Source organism: Caloenas nicobarica, chromosome 25 (genome assembly GCF_036013445.1).
Source record: "Caloenas nicobarica isolate bCalNic1 chromosome 25, bCalNic1.hap1, whole genome shotgun sequence".
NCBI classification, from domain to species: Eukaryota; Metazoa; Chordata; class Aves; order Columbiformes; family Columbidae; genus Caloenas; species Caloenas nicobarica.
Genome location: NC_088269.1, coordinates 2701943 through 2719222, shown reverse-complemented (window position 1 = coordinate 2719222; position 17280 = coordinate 2701943). Strand labels below are relative to the sequence as shown.

The window sequence follows — 17280 nt, the reverse complement described above, 5'->3', positions numbered from 1 at the left end:
GGGAAGAGAAGAGGAGCGTGATTGGCGGAGACGGGCGGGGCGTGTCCTCCCTAATTGGGCATGGCGGCGCTGATTGGCTGGGCTAAGAGTGGCTGCAAGAGGGACTGCGGGTTGCGTAAGCGAGGGGCGGGGCCGGGGTCAAGGTTGGGCCAGGGGTGAGCTCAGGAGTTAGGGTTGGGGTTAGACCAGGGGTCAGGTTTAAAACCGTGGTTTGGGTTGAGGTCAGGGCGGGATTCGGGCTGAGAAGGGTCATATAGCTGTAAAAAATGGTGAAAGCCTGTAGAAATCAGTTCTGGGAAAAGAGTTTGGCAATCTTTTTGATATTTTAGGAGGAATTCCAGGCTATGAGGTTGTTTTGGGGGGCTGGATGGGGCACATGGGTCTGGTATGGTGTGATGGTGAAAAGGAGAAGCCTGTGAGTTGAGGGGGGCTCGGTGAGAGGAAGGTGTGGGGATGCCCTGGCTCATTGGGAGCGGACTCTGGAGGTCCCCAGCTCCATGGGGAGGGGGCTTTGAGTGTTACCAGGCTCAGAAGGAAGAGGCTTTGAGTGTCCAAAGGCCCATGGGGGGTCCCCAGACCCATAAGGTGGGGGCTTTGTGAGCTCCCCGGCCCATGGGGGGGCTCCAGGACTATGATGAGGGACCTTTGGGGGTCTCCAGGCCCATGAGGGGTCCCCAGGCCCATGGGGAGGAGGCTTTGAGGGTCCACAGGCCCATGGGGAGGGGACTTCAGGGGTCCCCAGGCTTATGGGGGGTCCCCAGGCCCATGACGAGCGGGCTCTGGGCCTCCCCAGGCCCATGTGGAAGAGGATGCAGGGGTCCCCAGGCCCATGGTGGGAGCCCAGGTCTATGAGGAGGGGGTTCTGGGGCTCCCCAGGCCTATGGGGAAGGGGCTCCAGGGGTCCCCAGGCCCATGGTGGAGTCCCCAGGCCCATGATGGGAACCCAGGCCCATGACGAGGGAGCTCCGGGGGTCCCCAGACCCATGAGGAGGGGGCTCCGGGGGTGCCCAGGCTTTGGGGGGGTCCGAGGCCGGCACAGCCCCACGCGGATCTCGGCCCCGGCGGTGTTGCCATGGTGACCGCGCCGTGCGAGGCCCCGCCCCCTCACCGCGAGGCCCCGCCCCGTCCCATCGAGGCCCCGCCCCCTCGGCGGAGCTCTCGCGAGAGTTGGCGGGGGCGGGGCGGGCGCTGCCCGTGAGGAGACGGAGCCGCGGCCGCGCCAGGAGCAGCCGCCGCCTTCGCTTCAGGCTCGCTCGCCATGAGCTTCCTCTTGTGAGCGCTTCGGGCTGACCCTGAGGGAGTGGGGGGGCCGCGAGGGGAGAAAAGCCCTCGGGAAGGGGATGCGTGAGAGGTTTTGTGTGCCGAGGTCTCAGTGGAGGGGGTTTGCGAGGCGCTTTGGTCTCTGAGAGGGTCGGGGGCAGCGGACGCTTGGGCCGGGTGTGTGAGGGGCTTGTGGGGGGGCGGGTTTGTGAGGAATTCTGAGGGGTTTGTGGGGTGGGGGTGCTGAGTGAGGCCTTGCGGGGGCCGGTGGGTTTGGGGAGGTTAAGGAAAGTGTTGTCGGGAGGGTCTGAGGGAGGTTTTGGGGTCCGGGGGCCCCAGCGCTGCCCAGGAGCTGAGGAGGAGCCTGTGCTGAGGCCCAGGGGGCTCCTCAGGGCGGTTTTTGGGGAAGGGCAGAGGCCCTGGGTGCTGCTGAGGAGGATGTTCTGCCGCGGTGGGACACCCCGGGGGCTGGGAGGGGGCTCTGGGGTGAGACAAAAAAAGGAGCCCCCTGTGCCATGGGGTGGGTTTGGGGTGCGTCTGACCCCGCACCTGTGGGTGGGCGCTGGGGCCCGCAAAGGGCTGCCCTGGTGCGAGGCCAGGTGGGTGTAATGGCGCTGGAGCTGAGTTAAGTGGGTAGACCTGGAAGCATGTGGTATTAAAAAAAAAAAAAAAAAAAATATATATATATATATATATATATATATCTTTAAAGAGCTCTGTGGGGTGGGCTGTTGGATACCTGTGTGGTACATGTGAAGTGTGAGAGGGGTTCTGGCTCCCAAGGCCCGGTTGGGAGCCGCACAAGAGAATTTGAGGCATTTTGTGGTGTAAGAAGGGGCCGGGGAGCCTCTTCTGAGGCTTTTTGGTTCCCTCTGCCTCGGGTCAGCAGGGCTGCAGCCGGAGGGAGCAGTTTGGTTTAAGAGCAAACTGGAAGGAGAGGTCTTTTATTTCCACGCTGAGCATCACACATAAACAGCGTCTGAAGCCGCCGCGAAGTACAAAGGTGTCTGGTTCTGCGTGATAGAGACAGGATGCTGAGCGGCACACGGTGGGGAAGCCCGTTTATCCTCTCGGTGCTTTGGCCCCGGCTGCCCGGCCCTTTGCGTCACCCTTGCTGGGAAGCAGAGAGCTGGCAGGGGCTGAAACGTAACATTTTGTGGTTGAGATGTCTTGAAATTCATCCGTTTTTTAGCAGCTGTTTGGGGAGAGGCTGCAGTTCCACCAGAGGGACAGGGGGAGGTTGGCGAGGAGTTGTCGATGTCTTGACTGCTGAGCGCGGTGAGAGTACAGTGGCAATTTGCATTTTGGTGCTGGAGTCTATTAAGTCTCTATTTTTAGCAAACTGCTTCCTACGGTGCTGAGCGTCTGATATTTGCCACCATCAAGCCGGCTGATCGTTTCGTTACGTGGGCTTTTCTTTCCGTGATCAGAAACAACCGTTGCACCGAGTATTTGTGATTTTTTAGAAAGGGCAGGTGAAATAGGGAAGCGCGCGGGTGGCTTTTTCGTGGTGCCGTCAGAAACGCTTTGGCTCGCACGTAGGGTCCGTTCACCCCCGTGGCAGAGGAAACATTTCGGGGAAGAAAACGCCATTAAAGGGGTAATCGGAAATGGTTTTTTCCTCTCATCAGCGGGAGCCGATCTTCGAAAACCTTCAAACCCAAGAAGAACATTCCCGAGGGCTCCCATCAGTACGAACTCCTGAAACATGCGGAGGCGACGCTGGGGAGCGGGAACCTCAGACAAGCGGTTATGTTGCCGGAGGGAGAGGATCTTAACGAGTGGATCGCAGTTAACAGTGAGTCCTGAGAGCGGGAAAACAAAAAAAAGCTGGGTTTTTATTTTTAAAAGAACCTAGAAAATTTTCCCGGTGAAATTTTTATCCCTAGAGCGCTCTGTTTAGTTGAGTCAGAATAAAAGAAAAGTTACGGTGTGATGCGTCAAAGGGACGTTGCGCTCTGGAAATGTGCAAAAAGCAAGACACAAACCCACACTGTTGCGGTTTTGGGGTGGGGTTTTTCAATTTTAGACTTGCAGAGGTGACGAGGAAGGCGAGTGGTTATTTTTTTTACTTGGTTTTTGTACTCCGGTATCAACACTTTTACTCCAGTATCAATATTTTAAATTACAAAGTTGGCATCGTCAACTGCAAAATGGTGACAGCGAGGAGTTCAGGGAAAAAGTAGAAATGTGTTTTCTATTGTCATTTCATTATAGCTGCGTGCACGGTTTAAAAAGCTAAATGCTACAAATTTATTTGGATTTAAGCTGTTGCTGGCCTTGAACTTTATTTCTTCGGAGGTTACAGGAGGAAGAAGAAATAGTTTTGAGCAATGGAAAACAGTAAGTCGGGCCACAAGTGTTAAACCTAAGGGAAGTCTCCCTTATTATCAAAATCAATCAGGTTTGGGGGTGCTAACATTTTTTAAAAGAGCCTGGAACATAAAGCAGTGACTTCCAAGGCATGGAAAGCGAAGCGGAGCCGCATGAATCAGCAAGGGGCGGCCGCCTGATGGTGGAAAAATTGTCAGGGCGATTCAAAATCTCAGAATGTCTCAAAGTTGTTGGGAACCTGATGTCGTACGGAAGGGGGGTGTTTGTTTCTGCAGAGTTTTGCGGCGCGCTCACCCCCACAACAGCGATCCTGCGCTCTGCTCTGCTTTGCATTTACGCTGTGAGTAAACCTGCTGTGTTTCCTTTCCAGCGGTGGATTTCTTCAACCAAATCAACATGCTGTACGGGACCATTACAGAGTTCTGCACGGAGACCAGCTGCCCGGTCATGTCCGCAGGACCCAGGTAAGAAGTTTACCGTGGATTATGGCTGCGATTTAAATGCGGTGAGGTGGGCGGCTCGCTCGAGTGTGTGTAGAAAGAAGCTAAAAAGCGAATGGGATGTGTCCAGGTGCAGCACCACGCTCCCTGCTGTCCGTTTGTCTGGCGTGTGGAATATTTGTTCAGAAGCAGCACGTGTGGGGTTTTTTTTCCCCTCTGATCGGGTTGTTGGAAAGCTGATGAGATGTGTTGGTGAAATGGTTTGTTTTATGGAAAGATGTGTTCGAAATAGTTTGTTTCATTTTAAGGAAAGATTTGTTGGCGAAAGGGTCTGGTTTGTTTTAAGGAAAATGGAAGATGTAACTTGACCAGAAGGGTCGGGTTTTGAGAGTCCATAGGGTGGTTTTTCAGAACACGAGCGATTCTAAAATTGCTGCTGCCAGCGAGGGTGGATTTGAGGTGCCTCTTTGTTTTTTAGGAGGCGTGAATACCCGCAGGGAGAAGAATATTTAATGTTTTCTCTGCACTTGTGTGTTGAGTAGAGATAAAACTGCAGCAGAACATCATGTTTGTGCGGCCGCTCGAGGCTCTTTGTTTTCCGGGGAGCCGGTGGCCATGTAACATCCTGCCCTGCTTTTCTGCCCACGAGTAGCTCGATTGCAAGTTCCCGTTTCTATATTTAGCGACATTTCCTGTAACCGTTTCCCGTTTAAATGGCATCGTGTGTTTTCGCTCATCCTCGGACAAGAGGCGACAGTGAAAACATGGGGCTTTGGGTTTTTTTTTTTCCTGTTGTTTTTGAAGGACTTTGACAAAAAATCTCAGAGAAAGCAGGTTGTGTTGTTGTGTACAGTTGATGTCTGCCCTGGTTTGGAGGAGAGGCAGGATCAATAAATGTGGGGTTTTTTTTGCTAAGTTGTCCATCTCGTGTGCTGAATTCCTGCCAAAGGCGAATTAATTCAGATGTTGAGCGATGGCCCAGACACTCCCTCTTTGCCCCATTTTAAGGAAGCCTTGATGTCAGAGGGGGTCGTAACAAAGCTGCAGTTCACTTTAGAGGCCAAAAGCTGGAAGTGGTGGCTGCAGGTGTTACCTCTGCCAGGGAACAGAGCGGTTGAGTTTATTGAACACCAACTGGTGTGTCACGCTCCAGAAACTCGAAAAGGCAAAGCGCAGCTCTTGTCGCGTGAGTGCTGCGGTTTGTCTCCTTATACTGAGATAAACAGGGAACCACAGGGTGCGAAAATGAATTTTTTTTTTTGTTTTGTTGTCTTGTCTCAGAGCCAAGAATTTATCTTCCTCCCTGCAGGTATGAGTACCACTGGGCAGACGGCACCAACATAAAGAAGCCGATCAAGTGCTCAGCGCCCAAGTACATTGATTACTTGATGACGTGGGTGCAGGACCAGCTGGACGACGAGACGCTCTTCCCCTCCAAGATCGGTAAGCACCAGGTCTCGCGTGTGGGACCAAGCCGCTGCTGGGACATCTGAGCGACCCGCAGGATTTCTCGGTGCGTTTCAGGCGTCCCTTTTCCCAAGAACTTCATGTCGGTGGCCAAGACGATCCTGAAGCGGCTGTTCCGCGTGTACGCCCACATCTACCACCAGCACTTCGACTCAGTGATGCGGCTGCAGGAGGAGGCTCATCTCAACACCTCCTTCAAGCACTTTATCTTCTTTGTGCAGGTGAGGCCCGGAGCACCCGCCGCTCGCTTGGGTTTCTCGTTTGCTTTTAGAGAGTTGGATTTCAAGTGCCTCTCTGAAGATCAACAGCAGTGGTGTGTGCTGGAGGATGTGGTAAACACCTGCCCTGTGTGGTTGTGGTGTTGCCTTTTTTTTTTTCCAGGCCAAGTTGGCTGCAAAATGCTTGAATTTCTCTCTCGGTTTTAGCTCTGGGCCTACAGCAAAAGAAACCAGGCTTGAGGAGAATTTGGAGCTTTTGTAGCTCAAGAACCGACTTGAAGTAGCAACCGCAGCACCTTTTTTCTTTGTTTTAGCAGTCTGTTCTGTGACAGCAAGCGGAGCAGCCACACCACAGGAAAAGTTGTGTTGTCTTGAAATGCTTGAATTTCTCTGCAGAGACATGGAGCAGTGGCTGCTGCAGTAATGCCAGTTGGGTGGTTCTCTGAGTTTGCACATGCTGAGTTCCCAGCAGCCCTGAGAGGTGACTGTTGATTTTTTTTTTTCCCCTGCCAGGAATTCAACTTGATCGACAGGCGGGAGTTGGCTCCTCTGCAGGAACTGATTGAGAAGTTGGGCTCCAAGGACAGATAAACCTTTCCAGGAAGGACCCTTTGGACTTTCCGCTTAGTTCACCGGCCACTTCTACGCTTTGCCTTCAGTGACGGGGCATTGGTTCCAGAGGCTGAGCTTCACTGTAAAACACTGTAGAAGTTTTGACCGTGCTGGTTTTGGATGCTGCGTGCTCCAGTCCCAGCAAGAACCACAGCCCAGTTGAGGATGGGACTCTGTTCTCCTTTTGTGACGGACATGGCCCAGCTCTGTTTGAAGTGTCCTTTTGGACAAGGTGCACCTAGAGCCTTAGCTCCCCTTAGGCATTGGAAGGAAAAAGAAGTGCCTGGTGTCAGAGCAGCTCCCTGGTGGCTGGGGCTGCATGGCAATAAGCTGAATAAAGTTTCTCCTCCTTCCTGCTCTTTTTCAGAGGGGTGTTTCACTCATTCCCACACAGGTGCCATTGAAAAATGCAGCATGGTGTAGAAAAGAATAATCAAGTTGGGACTCCAAGTGTTGGAGTACAGAGGGGAGCCCAGACAGCAAGCAAAGCACCTAAAGCAAAACTTTATTCAACTAGGCAGTAGTGAAAGCATCAGGATTTGGGGGTTGAGGTGAAGATGCGCAGTCCATGCATGGTCTTGATCTCCTCACTCAGTGCCTGCAACAGACAAATTTGCTCTGAGCCTGTGCTGGAGCAAAGTGCAGTGTTGTCATGTGCACCCAGCACTGGAAAGACACAGGTATGCTCGAGCTCAACAGTGCCGCAACGCTCATTGCAACAGGGTATGTGTAGCTGAGGCTGCTGAGCCCTGTATCCTGTGTGTTCACAATCTCCTCCATACTCAGAGGTAGAAGTCCCACACACCACCCTATTGATCAGGAAGAGCTACACTAAATTGTGAGCACCAAGTGTCTAGAGCACTTTTTACAGCAGAGTGAGACACTTGCAGACTGTGCACACACACACTTTTCCACTCCTCAGCAGTACAGGAACTACTCTGGTAATAGTACAATACGCTGTTTAGTGAAGAGAGGGAACAGCAGCCTACACTACTTATTCCTGGGAAAGGAGGACTACAAAACATGCGGTGTGACTGGAGGGGAAAAAGCGGGGGGGCTAAGACGCTTAGCCCAACCTGCACAGGAGTAGGAAGGCACAAAGAACTAACTACTAGACCCATTATTAATCCTCACTATCTGTATGTGCACTTCACTCAGCACTGACTGCATGTACACACACCATCACTGCCTATTTGGGTGGGGGGAAGAGAAGGGGCTGCACTCCACTTCATGCACAGAGTGCCCAGGGTAAAGCACTGTAAGGAAGGAAAAACCACACACAATTTATTAGAGTACGCACTATCGTTTTGGAGAAGAGGAGGCTATGCTATTTATTCCTGGGAAAGGAGGACTGTGCTATTAAGACACACTGTGTGCAGCACACCACAGCCAGACTGTGTGCACGCACAGCGCTGAGGGCAAAAAGAGGGAGCTGTGCAAAGACACTTCACTGCTGAGCAGAGTGTGTGAACGTGCACACAGAGCACCCCACACTAAGCACAACCTGCACACGCTTCACTGTCTGTTCTGGGGAGCCCCGCACTGCTGAGGAGTGGGAGGGCAGGAAGAACTACACTACTAGACACTATTTATTACTGGGAAGGGAGGGCTGTGCTATTAAGACACACTATGTGTAGGCACAGCTCTTAATCCTCACTATCTGTGTGTGCAGTGCAGCACATCACAGCCAGGCACCGTGTGTGTGAATGCACTTGCGCATGTGTGAAGTACAGACAGCATCGGTGCCCGGGCATGACCGTGCTCATGCACAACTACACTATTGATTGAGAAGGACGAGCTGCGCTGCTGTTTATTTGGCAGAAAGGGCAGGCTGTTGTTTTGCGTGGACGGGGAAAAAGAGGCACAGTCTTTATGAGGGTGGGGAAAAGGGTACACTATGGGTGAGATCTACACCCTAAGACACTCACAGCACTTAATCCTCCCCCTGTGTGCAGCACTGACAGGCTCTCAGCTGTAACGTGTCTCAGCTGCGCAGCGTGTGTGTCAGACACACCTGAGCCCCGGCTGTGAGCCGTACAGGCAGAACGCCTGCGGTAAGTGCTGCACACACAGCTACGCTGGTTCTTACTGGGAGGGAAAAGCTGCGCCACTCACACACTCGCAGTCTACCCGAAGTTAACGCTTGGGCTGCGTGTGCGGCGCCGGCGGCCGAGCTCCCTGCCCGCAGCGCTTCGCAGTCGGGTGCTGCGTGTGTGTGCGCAAAGCGCTTTAGTTTTGCACGCTCGTTGCGTGCACAGACGTGGCCCCTGTGCCCAACTCCAGCGCTGTGCACACACGGGCACGAAACGCCCAGCCACAAAACGCTGCACACACAGCGCAGGTGTTAAACACACCACATGAACACACACATAAACACACACATGGTGCCCGAGCACGGCCGCCCCCCTCACCTGATTCACCATCTGGTGCTGCTGCACCGTCCGCTTCTCCCGGAATTCCTCCGACTCGATGTGAATTTCGTACATGGCGCCGCAGCCTCCTGGAAAAAATAAAACCCTTGAGCAAAGGGGCCCTTTGTGCCCCCACGTCCTCACCCTTCCGGGGGTCCCGGGGCCAGACCCGGCTCCCTCCTCGCAGAGCGCGCCGAGGGTTTGGGGCAGGGGAGGGAAACAAAGAGCGTTTTCCGTACCTGAAATATCCACGACTTTGATGGCGGACGCCCGGGGGAACTTCTCCCGCAGCACCCGGGTCACTCGGGCCTCCCCGTCCGTCTGCGAGGAGAAGCTTCGCCAGGTGCTGCGGTGCAGGAGGAGCTGGGGGGGGGTGAAAAAAGAGATTAGAAACCAAAAAAAAAAGGTTAAAAACCCGCGGGGGACCCGCCACCCACACGGGAAACGGCGGGAACCGGGGAGCTGAGGCCCCAGCACCGGGGGGGGGAAGCACCAGGTGGGGGGAGGAAGAACCTTCACCGGTCCGGGGAGCGGGACACTCACCGTGAGGGGCCGGGGGCACCAGAGCCGCGACCGGAGCCACTTACCGGGAGCAGCCGCAGGTCGGACTTACCGGAACCGCCGTGCGGTGGCAACACACAGGGAGACGGGGGGAGACGGACCCCCCTCCCAAAAAAACCGGGAGGGGGGGGTCTCGAGACAACGGACAAGCGCCCCCAACCCCTACCCCTGGACTGGGGAGGGGGGGCAGAGACAGAGGGAGGGACGGACACACGGACACACACACAGGGACACGCACCGGGCCGCGCTTCCTCAGTCCCGCCGCGGCCGCCATACTGCGCGGCGCGCGCCCGCTGACCGGCCGCTGACGCCGCGCGCCGGGGTCACTGCCCAGCCAGCCAATCGCTGCGCTCCTCGCAGGAGTGGGCGGGGCCGGCGCTGAGATTCCGCCGCCGCGACCCCTGGCGGTTCGGAGGACCCCGACGGGGACGCCCCGTGCCCGGGGTTGGGGGGGGGGGGCGCACAACACGATACCCCCAAAAGGGCCCGATCCTGACCCTCCCAAAAGGGCCCCTGCGCCCCATCCTCCACCCCCCATCCCGTACCCAAGGCCCCATCCGCCCGCCCCCACTAAATTCCCCATCCTGACCCCCCCCATTCCCATAGAGAGGGCCCCATCCTGCCCCCCCTCAAAGGGTCCCATCCTGACCCCACCCCCCCAAATCCCCCATCCTGTGTCATCCCCCCCAAATTCCCCATCCTGACCCCCCCATTCCCATAGACAGGGCCCCATTCTTGCCCCCACCCCAAATTCCCCATCCTGACCCCCCCATTCCCATTCCCATAGACAGGGCCCCATTCTTGCCCCCCCCCCCAAATTCCCCATCCTGACCCCCCCATTCCCATAGACAGGGCCCCATTCTTGCCCCCCCCCCCCCCAAATTCCCCATCCTGACCCCCCCATTCCCATTCCCATAGACAGGGCCCCATTCTTGCCCCCCCCCCCAAATTCCCCATCCTGACCCCCCATTCCCATAGACAGGGCCCCATTCTTGCCCCCCCGCCCCAAATTCCCCATCCTGACCCCCCCATTCCCACAGACAGGGGCCCATCCTGCCCACCCCCCCGCCAGCCCAGCATTAAATGCAAAGCCAGAGGCCGCCTGTTGAGTGCAAAAAATAAATATAAAATTTATTAAAACACCCACAATATTTTAAAGATATCAGGAATAATACATTTCGCGGCCCGGCCGGCCGCGCGTAACTTAGAATAAAATACAAATTAAAAAAAAAAATTAAACAAACAAAAAAAAAAACCAAAAAAAAAACCAAAACCAAAACAACAAAAACCAAAACCAGGGAAGGAAAGGGGAAGATTCCAAACTTACAATTTTTAGGCATCCTAAAAAAAAATTTACCAAAACACTGAGGGGGGAAAGGGAAAAAGAAAGGGTGTTAAAGGGGTGGGTGAAACACAAAGAGGAGGAAAAAAGAAAAAGGGGAAAATTATACAAAATAAAATTATCAGCATAAATTTACTGTCCTAGAAGTATCTACAGTTTAATACACATTAATCCTATTGCCTTGAGACATGGGAAAAAATCTACCGGTCCTCGATCCGCCCCGGAAAAAAACTTCATTTCAAGTAACCACAGTCCCGAGCCGACCAAGAAATCTTCAAGTGTGAATTTTTTCGGAGCCACCGAGACCCCCCGCGGGGTCCCCCCCTCCGCCTGCCGCCGTCCCGCCTGCTCCTCCATTCTCCCCAAAAATAAACCCGACAAAAACGCCAAAAATAACCCCCCCGCCTCCGACCGAATTCCCGAATCTGAGAAGAAACGGCGCTGTAGCTTCAATTTGGATTTGTTGTGTTTTGTTTTTTTTTTTTTTCCTTGTGGCCGTGGTGCAATAAACCCACCGGCCAAAAAAAAAAAAAAAAAAAATTTGCTCCTGGAATAAAACTGAGGCTGAAATTACGGCGGTTTGTAAATCCCTGAAGGATGCGGAAAAATGAGGCGAAAACCCGGGCGGAAAGGGAGAAAGGAGGGGGAATTAAAATAAAATAAAAGGAAAAAAGTGAAGGAAGAAACCCCGCTGCGGAAGGATCCCTGATTTCGGAAAGACTCGCCCCGGTTTCGCTCCGTGGGGACTCGGGGAGGGTTGAGGTATTTGCCTGGTTTGGGGGCGCGGGGGGAACTGCGGCCCCGGCGCCGACGGGAAGCCGAAGCGGGGAGAGAGTAGCACCAATAAAACCCCAAAAAATGGAAAAATAAAGGGGGGAAAAGAAAGAGACAGGAAGAAAAGGGAGGCCCGGCCGAGCCCTCGCCGCGGGGACACGCCGGGGTTTGGGGAACGGGCGCGAGGAGATGGGGGACGCGGTGCTGAGCGGGGTCTGTGCGCCGGGGGGCGAGGGGTGCGCATGCACCGTGTGCGCGCCGTCTTTGCGCCGTGTGCGCCGTGCGTGCCAGGTGTGCAACACGTGCACGCCATGCGTGCACCGTGCGTGCGCCGTGTGCGCCGTGTTTGCTGTGTGTGCACCGTGTGTGCCGTGCGTGCGCCGTGTTTGCTGTGTGCACCGTGTGCGCCGTGCGTGCGCCGTGTTTGCTGTGTGCACCGTGTGCGCCGTGCGTGTGCCGTGCGCACGCCGTGTTTGCTGTGTGCACCGTGGGCGCTGTGTTTGCCTTGTGCGCCCTGCGTGCGCCGTGCTTGCTGTGTGCACCGTGGGCGCCGTGCGTGCCACGTGTGCGCCCTGCATGCGCCGTGCGTGTCGCACGTGAACCGCACGTGCGCTGCGAGCGTGCGCTGCGCTCTGGCACCGCGGGGACAAAGCGCCACGGCACGGGGGTGCACAGCGGGCAAGCACCATGTGTGTGCCAGGGTCTGTGTTCGTGCACGGGGGACGAGCATGGTGAACAAGCGCCGTGTCTGTGCATGAGAACCATGTCCGTGCACCGTGTTTCTGTGTGGTGGGCGAGCACCGTGCATGAGCAGCGTGTCCGTGCACCGCATCCGCGCGTGATGGGCGAGCACTGTGCATAAGCACTGTGTCCATGCACCGTGTCTCTGCATGGTGGATGAGCACCATGCACGAGCACCGTGTCCGTGCACCGCATCCGTGCGTGATGGGCGAGCACCGTGCACAAACACCGTGCCTGTGCACGAGCACCATGTCCGTGCACCACATCCACATGTGGTGGACGAGCACTGTGTCCGTGCACAGAGGACAAGCACCGTGCACGAGCACCGAGCACCCTCTCCATGCCTGCACACCCCATTCAAGCACCGTGGCCATGCACTGTGTCTCTGCACGGTGTGCAAGCGCTGTGCACGAGCACCGTGTCCGTGCACGAGCACCATGCCCGTGCACCACATCCACGTGTGGTGGATGAGCACCGTGCACAAGCACCGTGTCCGTGCACCGTGTCTCTGCGTGGTGGGCAAGCACCGTGCACGAGCACCACGTCCGTGCACGAGCACCACGTCCATGCACGAGCACTGTGCCCGTGGAGCAAACCCCAGCACCGTGCACGAGCACGCTCTCCATGCCCACGCGCTCCCTTCAAGCACCGTGTCCGTGCACCGTCCCCGAGCGCCACGGGCATGCACCGTGTCTGGGGACCATGGCCATGCATGGTGCTGGAGCGCTGTAACAGACCACATCCTTGCACCTTGCACATGCGCCGGGTGTGCACAACGCACCCCTGCACCGGGCTGAGCACCCTGCCCGAGCACCGCGTCCACGCACCATGTCCGAGCACCGTGTCTGCACGCTGTATGCAAGCACCATGTTCACACACCACGTCCATGCACCACATCTAAGCGCCGTGTCCGAGCACCGCAGCTGAGCGCCACATTCACACGCCCTGGCTGAGCACCATGTCCACACGCCGAGCCTGAGCACCATGTTCACACGTCGTGGCCGAGCACCATGTCCAAGCACCGCAGTCGAGCGCTGTGCTTGAGCACCATGTCCACAGTACATGACCACACACCATGCCAGAGCACCATGTCCACGCACCACGGCCGAGCCCCGTGCCCGAGCACCGCGTCCATGGTGCGTGGCTGAGCACCGTGCCCGAGCACCACGTCCACGCACCATGGCCAAGCACCGCGGTCGAGCGCCGTGGCCGAGCACCATGTTCACATAACCTGGCCGAGCATCGTGTCCGAGCACCGTGTCCATGATGTGTGGCCAAGCACCGTGTCCAAGCACCATGTCCAAGCACCGTGTCCAAGCACCGCGGTCGAGCACCATGTCCACACACCCCGGCCAAGCACCGTGTCCACACACCACATCCGAGCACCACATCCATGATGCGTGGCCAAGCACCATCCCCGAGCACCGTCTCCACGCACCACGGCTGAGTCCCGTATCCAAGCACCATGTCCACGATGGGTGGACAAGCGTTGTGCCCGAGCACCTTGTCCACACACCGCATCTGAGCACCGTGTCCGCGGTGCATGGCTGAGCACCGTGCCCGAGCACCACGTCCACGCACCACGTCCAAGCACTGTGTTCGAGCACCACGTTCACACACGCTGGCCAAGCGTCATGTCCACACACCACATCCAAGCACCGAGTCCACAACGCGTGGCCGAGCACCGTCCCCGAGCACCGTGTCCACGCACCTTGGCCGAGTGCCGTATCCAAGCACCATGTCCGTGATGCATTGACAACTGTCGTGGACGATCGCCACGTTCACGCACCACGTCCAAGCACCGTGGTCACGCGCCGTGGCCGAGCACCATGTTCGCACGCCCCGACTGAGCACCGCGTCCACGATGTGCTGTCAAGCACCACGTCCAAGCACCACAGTCCAGCACTGTGTCCAAGCACCACGTTCACACGCCTTGGCCGAGCACCACGTCCACACACCGCGTCCAAGCACCAGATCCAGAATGCGCAGCTGAGCACCACGTCCACGCACCGCGTCCGAGCACCAGATCCAGAATGCGTGGCCGAGCACCACGTCCACGCACCACGTCCACGCACCGCGTCCAAGCACCACGTCCACGACGTGTGGCCAAGCGCCACGGCACCTCGTCCAAGCACCACGTCCGCGCACGGCTTGAACGGCTCCACCGCGGCGCCGATTTCAGTTTGCATAAACCCGTCCGGCTCCCGGCACGCCTCGAGCTGTCGCTCCAGAAAACTCAACTTCCTTCTCCACAACATTGCTTTTTCTAAACATTTTTTTTGTTGTTTTTCTTGGTTCCCTAGTTTCGTATGTACATTAGTAGCACCTCAGCAAGATGGAATCAGGCAGAAGCATGATACAGTTTGTTATAACACCATAGCACCGTTGTTATTAGAAGATTTCATTTAATAAAAATACGCCTTATAGAGCCCACAAAGCATACTCCAGTATTAAAAGGAAAAAAATAATTAAGCAATTGAGGCACCTCAGGGATCCTGGTTTCCTTCTCCTTCCCGTGCCTCATCCCGACAGCGTCGAGACGGGGCGGGGGGAACCCCGAAACGTGTCCCCCGTTCCCCGCCCGAGGCGAAGCGTCACAAAAACCCAAAGCGGGGTGGCGGGAGCACGTTGGGGCTCCCCGCGCTGAGCTCTCCCCAAGGTTTCTACCGCGGGCGTTGTTCTAGCACCATTGTGGCCATGACCTGCTGCCAAACGAGGTCCCCAGCTCACCCTGAAGCGATTAAAAACATCCCCCGGCGAGTCCCCGGTAACGCCGCGACCCCCCTGGGTTTCGGCACGGGAGGGATGAGCGTGGCCGCCGGGGAAAGGAAAAAGATTTTGCTTGAAAAAACAGCCTCTCAGCAGCAAGGGGTAAAGAGCTGTGCATAGATTCTGAGTTTTCGTAGAAGTCTGAAGCGTGCTAATTTTCAACGACTGAGATTTGAGGTAGGTTAGACATTACGTAGTGTAAAAACATGAGACCGCAGCAGTTCTCGCTCCCCGACTCGCGGCGCCGGCAGCTCCGAAGCTTCGCCCGGATCGAACACGCCGGAGCCACCGCCGTGTCGGGCCGAATCCCCTCCCTGCGCCCAAATAAAACCTCCCGAGGAAGCAGGACTTAGACAGGTTACGCGGACCCTCCGCCGTCTCTGAACGCACCCCTCGGCCCCGAGATTCGAAACGCGTCCGGGCGACGCTCGCACGGCACCTCCCGCCACACCGACCGGGGCCGGCACCCGAATCCGGCCCCGCCGAACGGGGAACGACCGGGGAATGCGCAGGTCCCCTCCTCGCCCTCCGACGGCATCGCCCGCGAGCATCCCTAAAATCCGCCTTGCCATCGACTCGTAAAATCCTGATATGCTATTGGGTAGGTTATAAGAAAAGCGGTAATAGCTCGTTGAGTTTCCTTGTCAAATATAAGCGACTTTACAGATTACAGTTAAAAAAAAAAAAAAAAAAAAATTATGGAGGACGGACAAAGCATGTTAAATATTCTGCCAGTATTTACAGTTCTCCCCCGATAATCTGGTTTAAAACATACTGCTTTCAAGTTGGTGGGGTGGGGAGAGAAGAGGAAAGAGGGGAGTTGTTTTTTTAAGTTTCGCTTTCGTTTTTAAATCTAGGTGAAAGTGCTTTTAAAAAAATTCTTTCCCTATTTACAGGTTTAAAATCAGACCACGTAAATGTTCAGGCTGTTTTTTGTTTTACCGAGATCCTGCTGATCCGTGCCAGTGTGCGAAGGAAGAAGGGTGACGGTAAACACACGGTGATTTCTGCGCGGTGACGGCGTCGCCTCCGGCTTCGCTGGCTCTCCAAAAGGCACCTGAAAGTGCAAAAGCGACGACCCCGGGGACGCCGGCACCCGGATTCGGCCGCGCCGCCCTCCCGCCCTCCGTCCCGGCGCCGCTTCGGCATCGGGGACGGGCGGAAAGTCTCGACTGAGATTGTTCGAAAAGCACCAGGCGGTTGTCGTCGTCGTCGGGTTGTTGGTCGGGGGTGGTTTTTTTGCGGGAAGAACGGCGATCCGTAGGAAGGAGGGATGGCAACCCGGGGTGGGGGGAAAAAGCACCGAGCCCCGGCAGGGAAGGCGGATCGGCGAGGGGTTTGGCCAGCCAAGTCTAGGGATTCGCTCTTCCCAGAGCCGATCGCACGGAGAAAAGTCCCCCCGGAGACGGAAAGCACCAGACTTTAGCAACAGTGATGTACAGAGAGCAACTATTCACAGTTTGGGGTTGGTTGGTGTGGGGTTTTTTTCCTGGTTTTGTGTATTTTCTTCTTTTCTTCCTGTTTTTGTCCTTTAGAGATGCCGCTGCCGCTCTCCCCGCCGGCAAAGGAGCCCCCAAATCCGAGCGCGGCCCCCCCGGCAGCGGCAGCGCCCGGCCCAGACGTGTCCTGAGGTCTCCGGCGCCGGGAAAGACGCCGGTTCGCTCCGTCCCGGCGGAGCCGATCGCGCCGGCAACGAGGAGCTGAACCGAGCGGGGACGTCCCGCTCTCGGCGCTGCAAGAAAAGACTCCTCGGGTTGCAAAATAGGTAATTTTAGGTCCTTGAGAGAAAAAAAATCTTCGGATGTCCGGCTGACGGTAAAGCACACGGTCCCGCCAGGCATCACAGCTGGAGGGACCCACCTCTCGCCTTTAAGCTGGTTTGGTGTTCAGGTTGGTTTTTCATTTGTGTTGTAGGGTTGGATTTTTTCGATATCGGCTTCTTTTTCGAAGATTGGCTTCGTCGTTGTCGTCGGAGTAAAAAATAAAATAAAATAAAATCCAATAAATAGGCATTCTTAAGTGGAATTAAAAACCTCTCCTGTGCGAAAGGACGCTATAAACTCCTCCGTCCATTTGCACGGTGCGCGAGGCTTGATTAAAAAACCGTGGAGATATAAATATGAGATTACCGAAAAGCATCAAACAGCATCGCTCCTCTTTTTTGTTGTTGTTGTTCTTTTTAAAATCGAGTTTTGCTTCGTTTGCCAACTCCTCGCCAAGCGCGGCTCTCCGCCGGCACGCGCCGTTTCCGAACGCGCGCGCGCGTCGGGTTCGCTTTCTGTGGGTCGTTTTTTTATTTTAGTTTCGTTGTGTTTTGCTTCGGTTTTTGTCTATATTTTGTTTTTCTTCTC

The 17280-nt window shown here is 55.9% G+C and overlaps 2 protein-coding genes across 2 annotated transcripts; one reads left to right on the top strand and one right to left on the bottom strand.

Moving 5' to 3' along the window:
* The first annotated feature begins 1063 nt into the window (after positions 1 to 1063).
* On the top strand, positions 1064 to 6687 carry MOB1A (MOB kinase activator 1A). Its single transcript, XM_065651501.1, has 6 exons — positions 1064 to 1272; positions 2892 to 3058; positions 3965 to 4058; positions 5344 to 5477; positions 5559 to 5722; positions 6233 to 6687. Exons 1-6 carry the CDS (start codon positions 1259 to 1261, stop codon positions 6308 to 6310), a joined length of 651 nt encoding a protein of 216 aa, XP_065507573.1. The 5' UTR covers positions 1064 to 1258; the 3' UTR covers positions 6311 to 6687.
* A 128-nt stretch (positions 6688 to 6815) lies between these two features.
* On the bottom strand, positions 6816 to 9624 carry BOLA3 (bolA family member 3). Its single transcript, XM_065651502.1, has 4 exons — positions 9542 to 9624; positions 8982 to 9105; positions 8743 to 8831; positions 6816 to 6929 (listed from the first exon to the last, which is right to left on the bottom strand). The coding sequence occupies exons 1-4, from the start codon at positions 9575 to 9577 to the stop codon at positions 6864 to 6866; spliced, it is 315 nt and encodes a 104-aa protein (XP_065507574.1). The 5' UTR covers positions 9578 to 9624; the 3' UTR covers positions 6816 to 6863.
* Positions 9625 to 17280: the final 7656 nt, after the last annotated feature.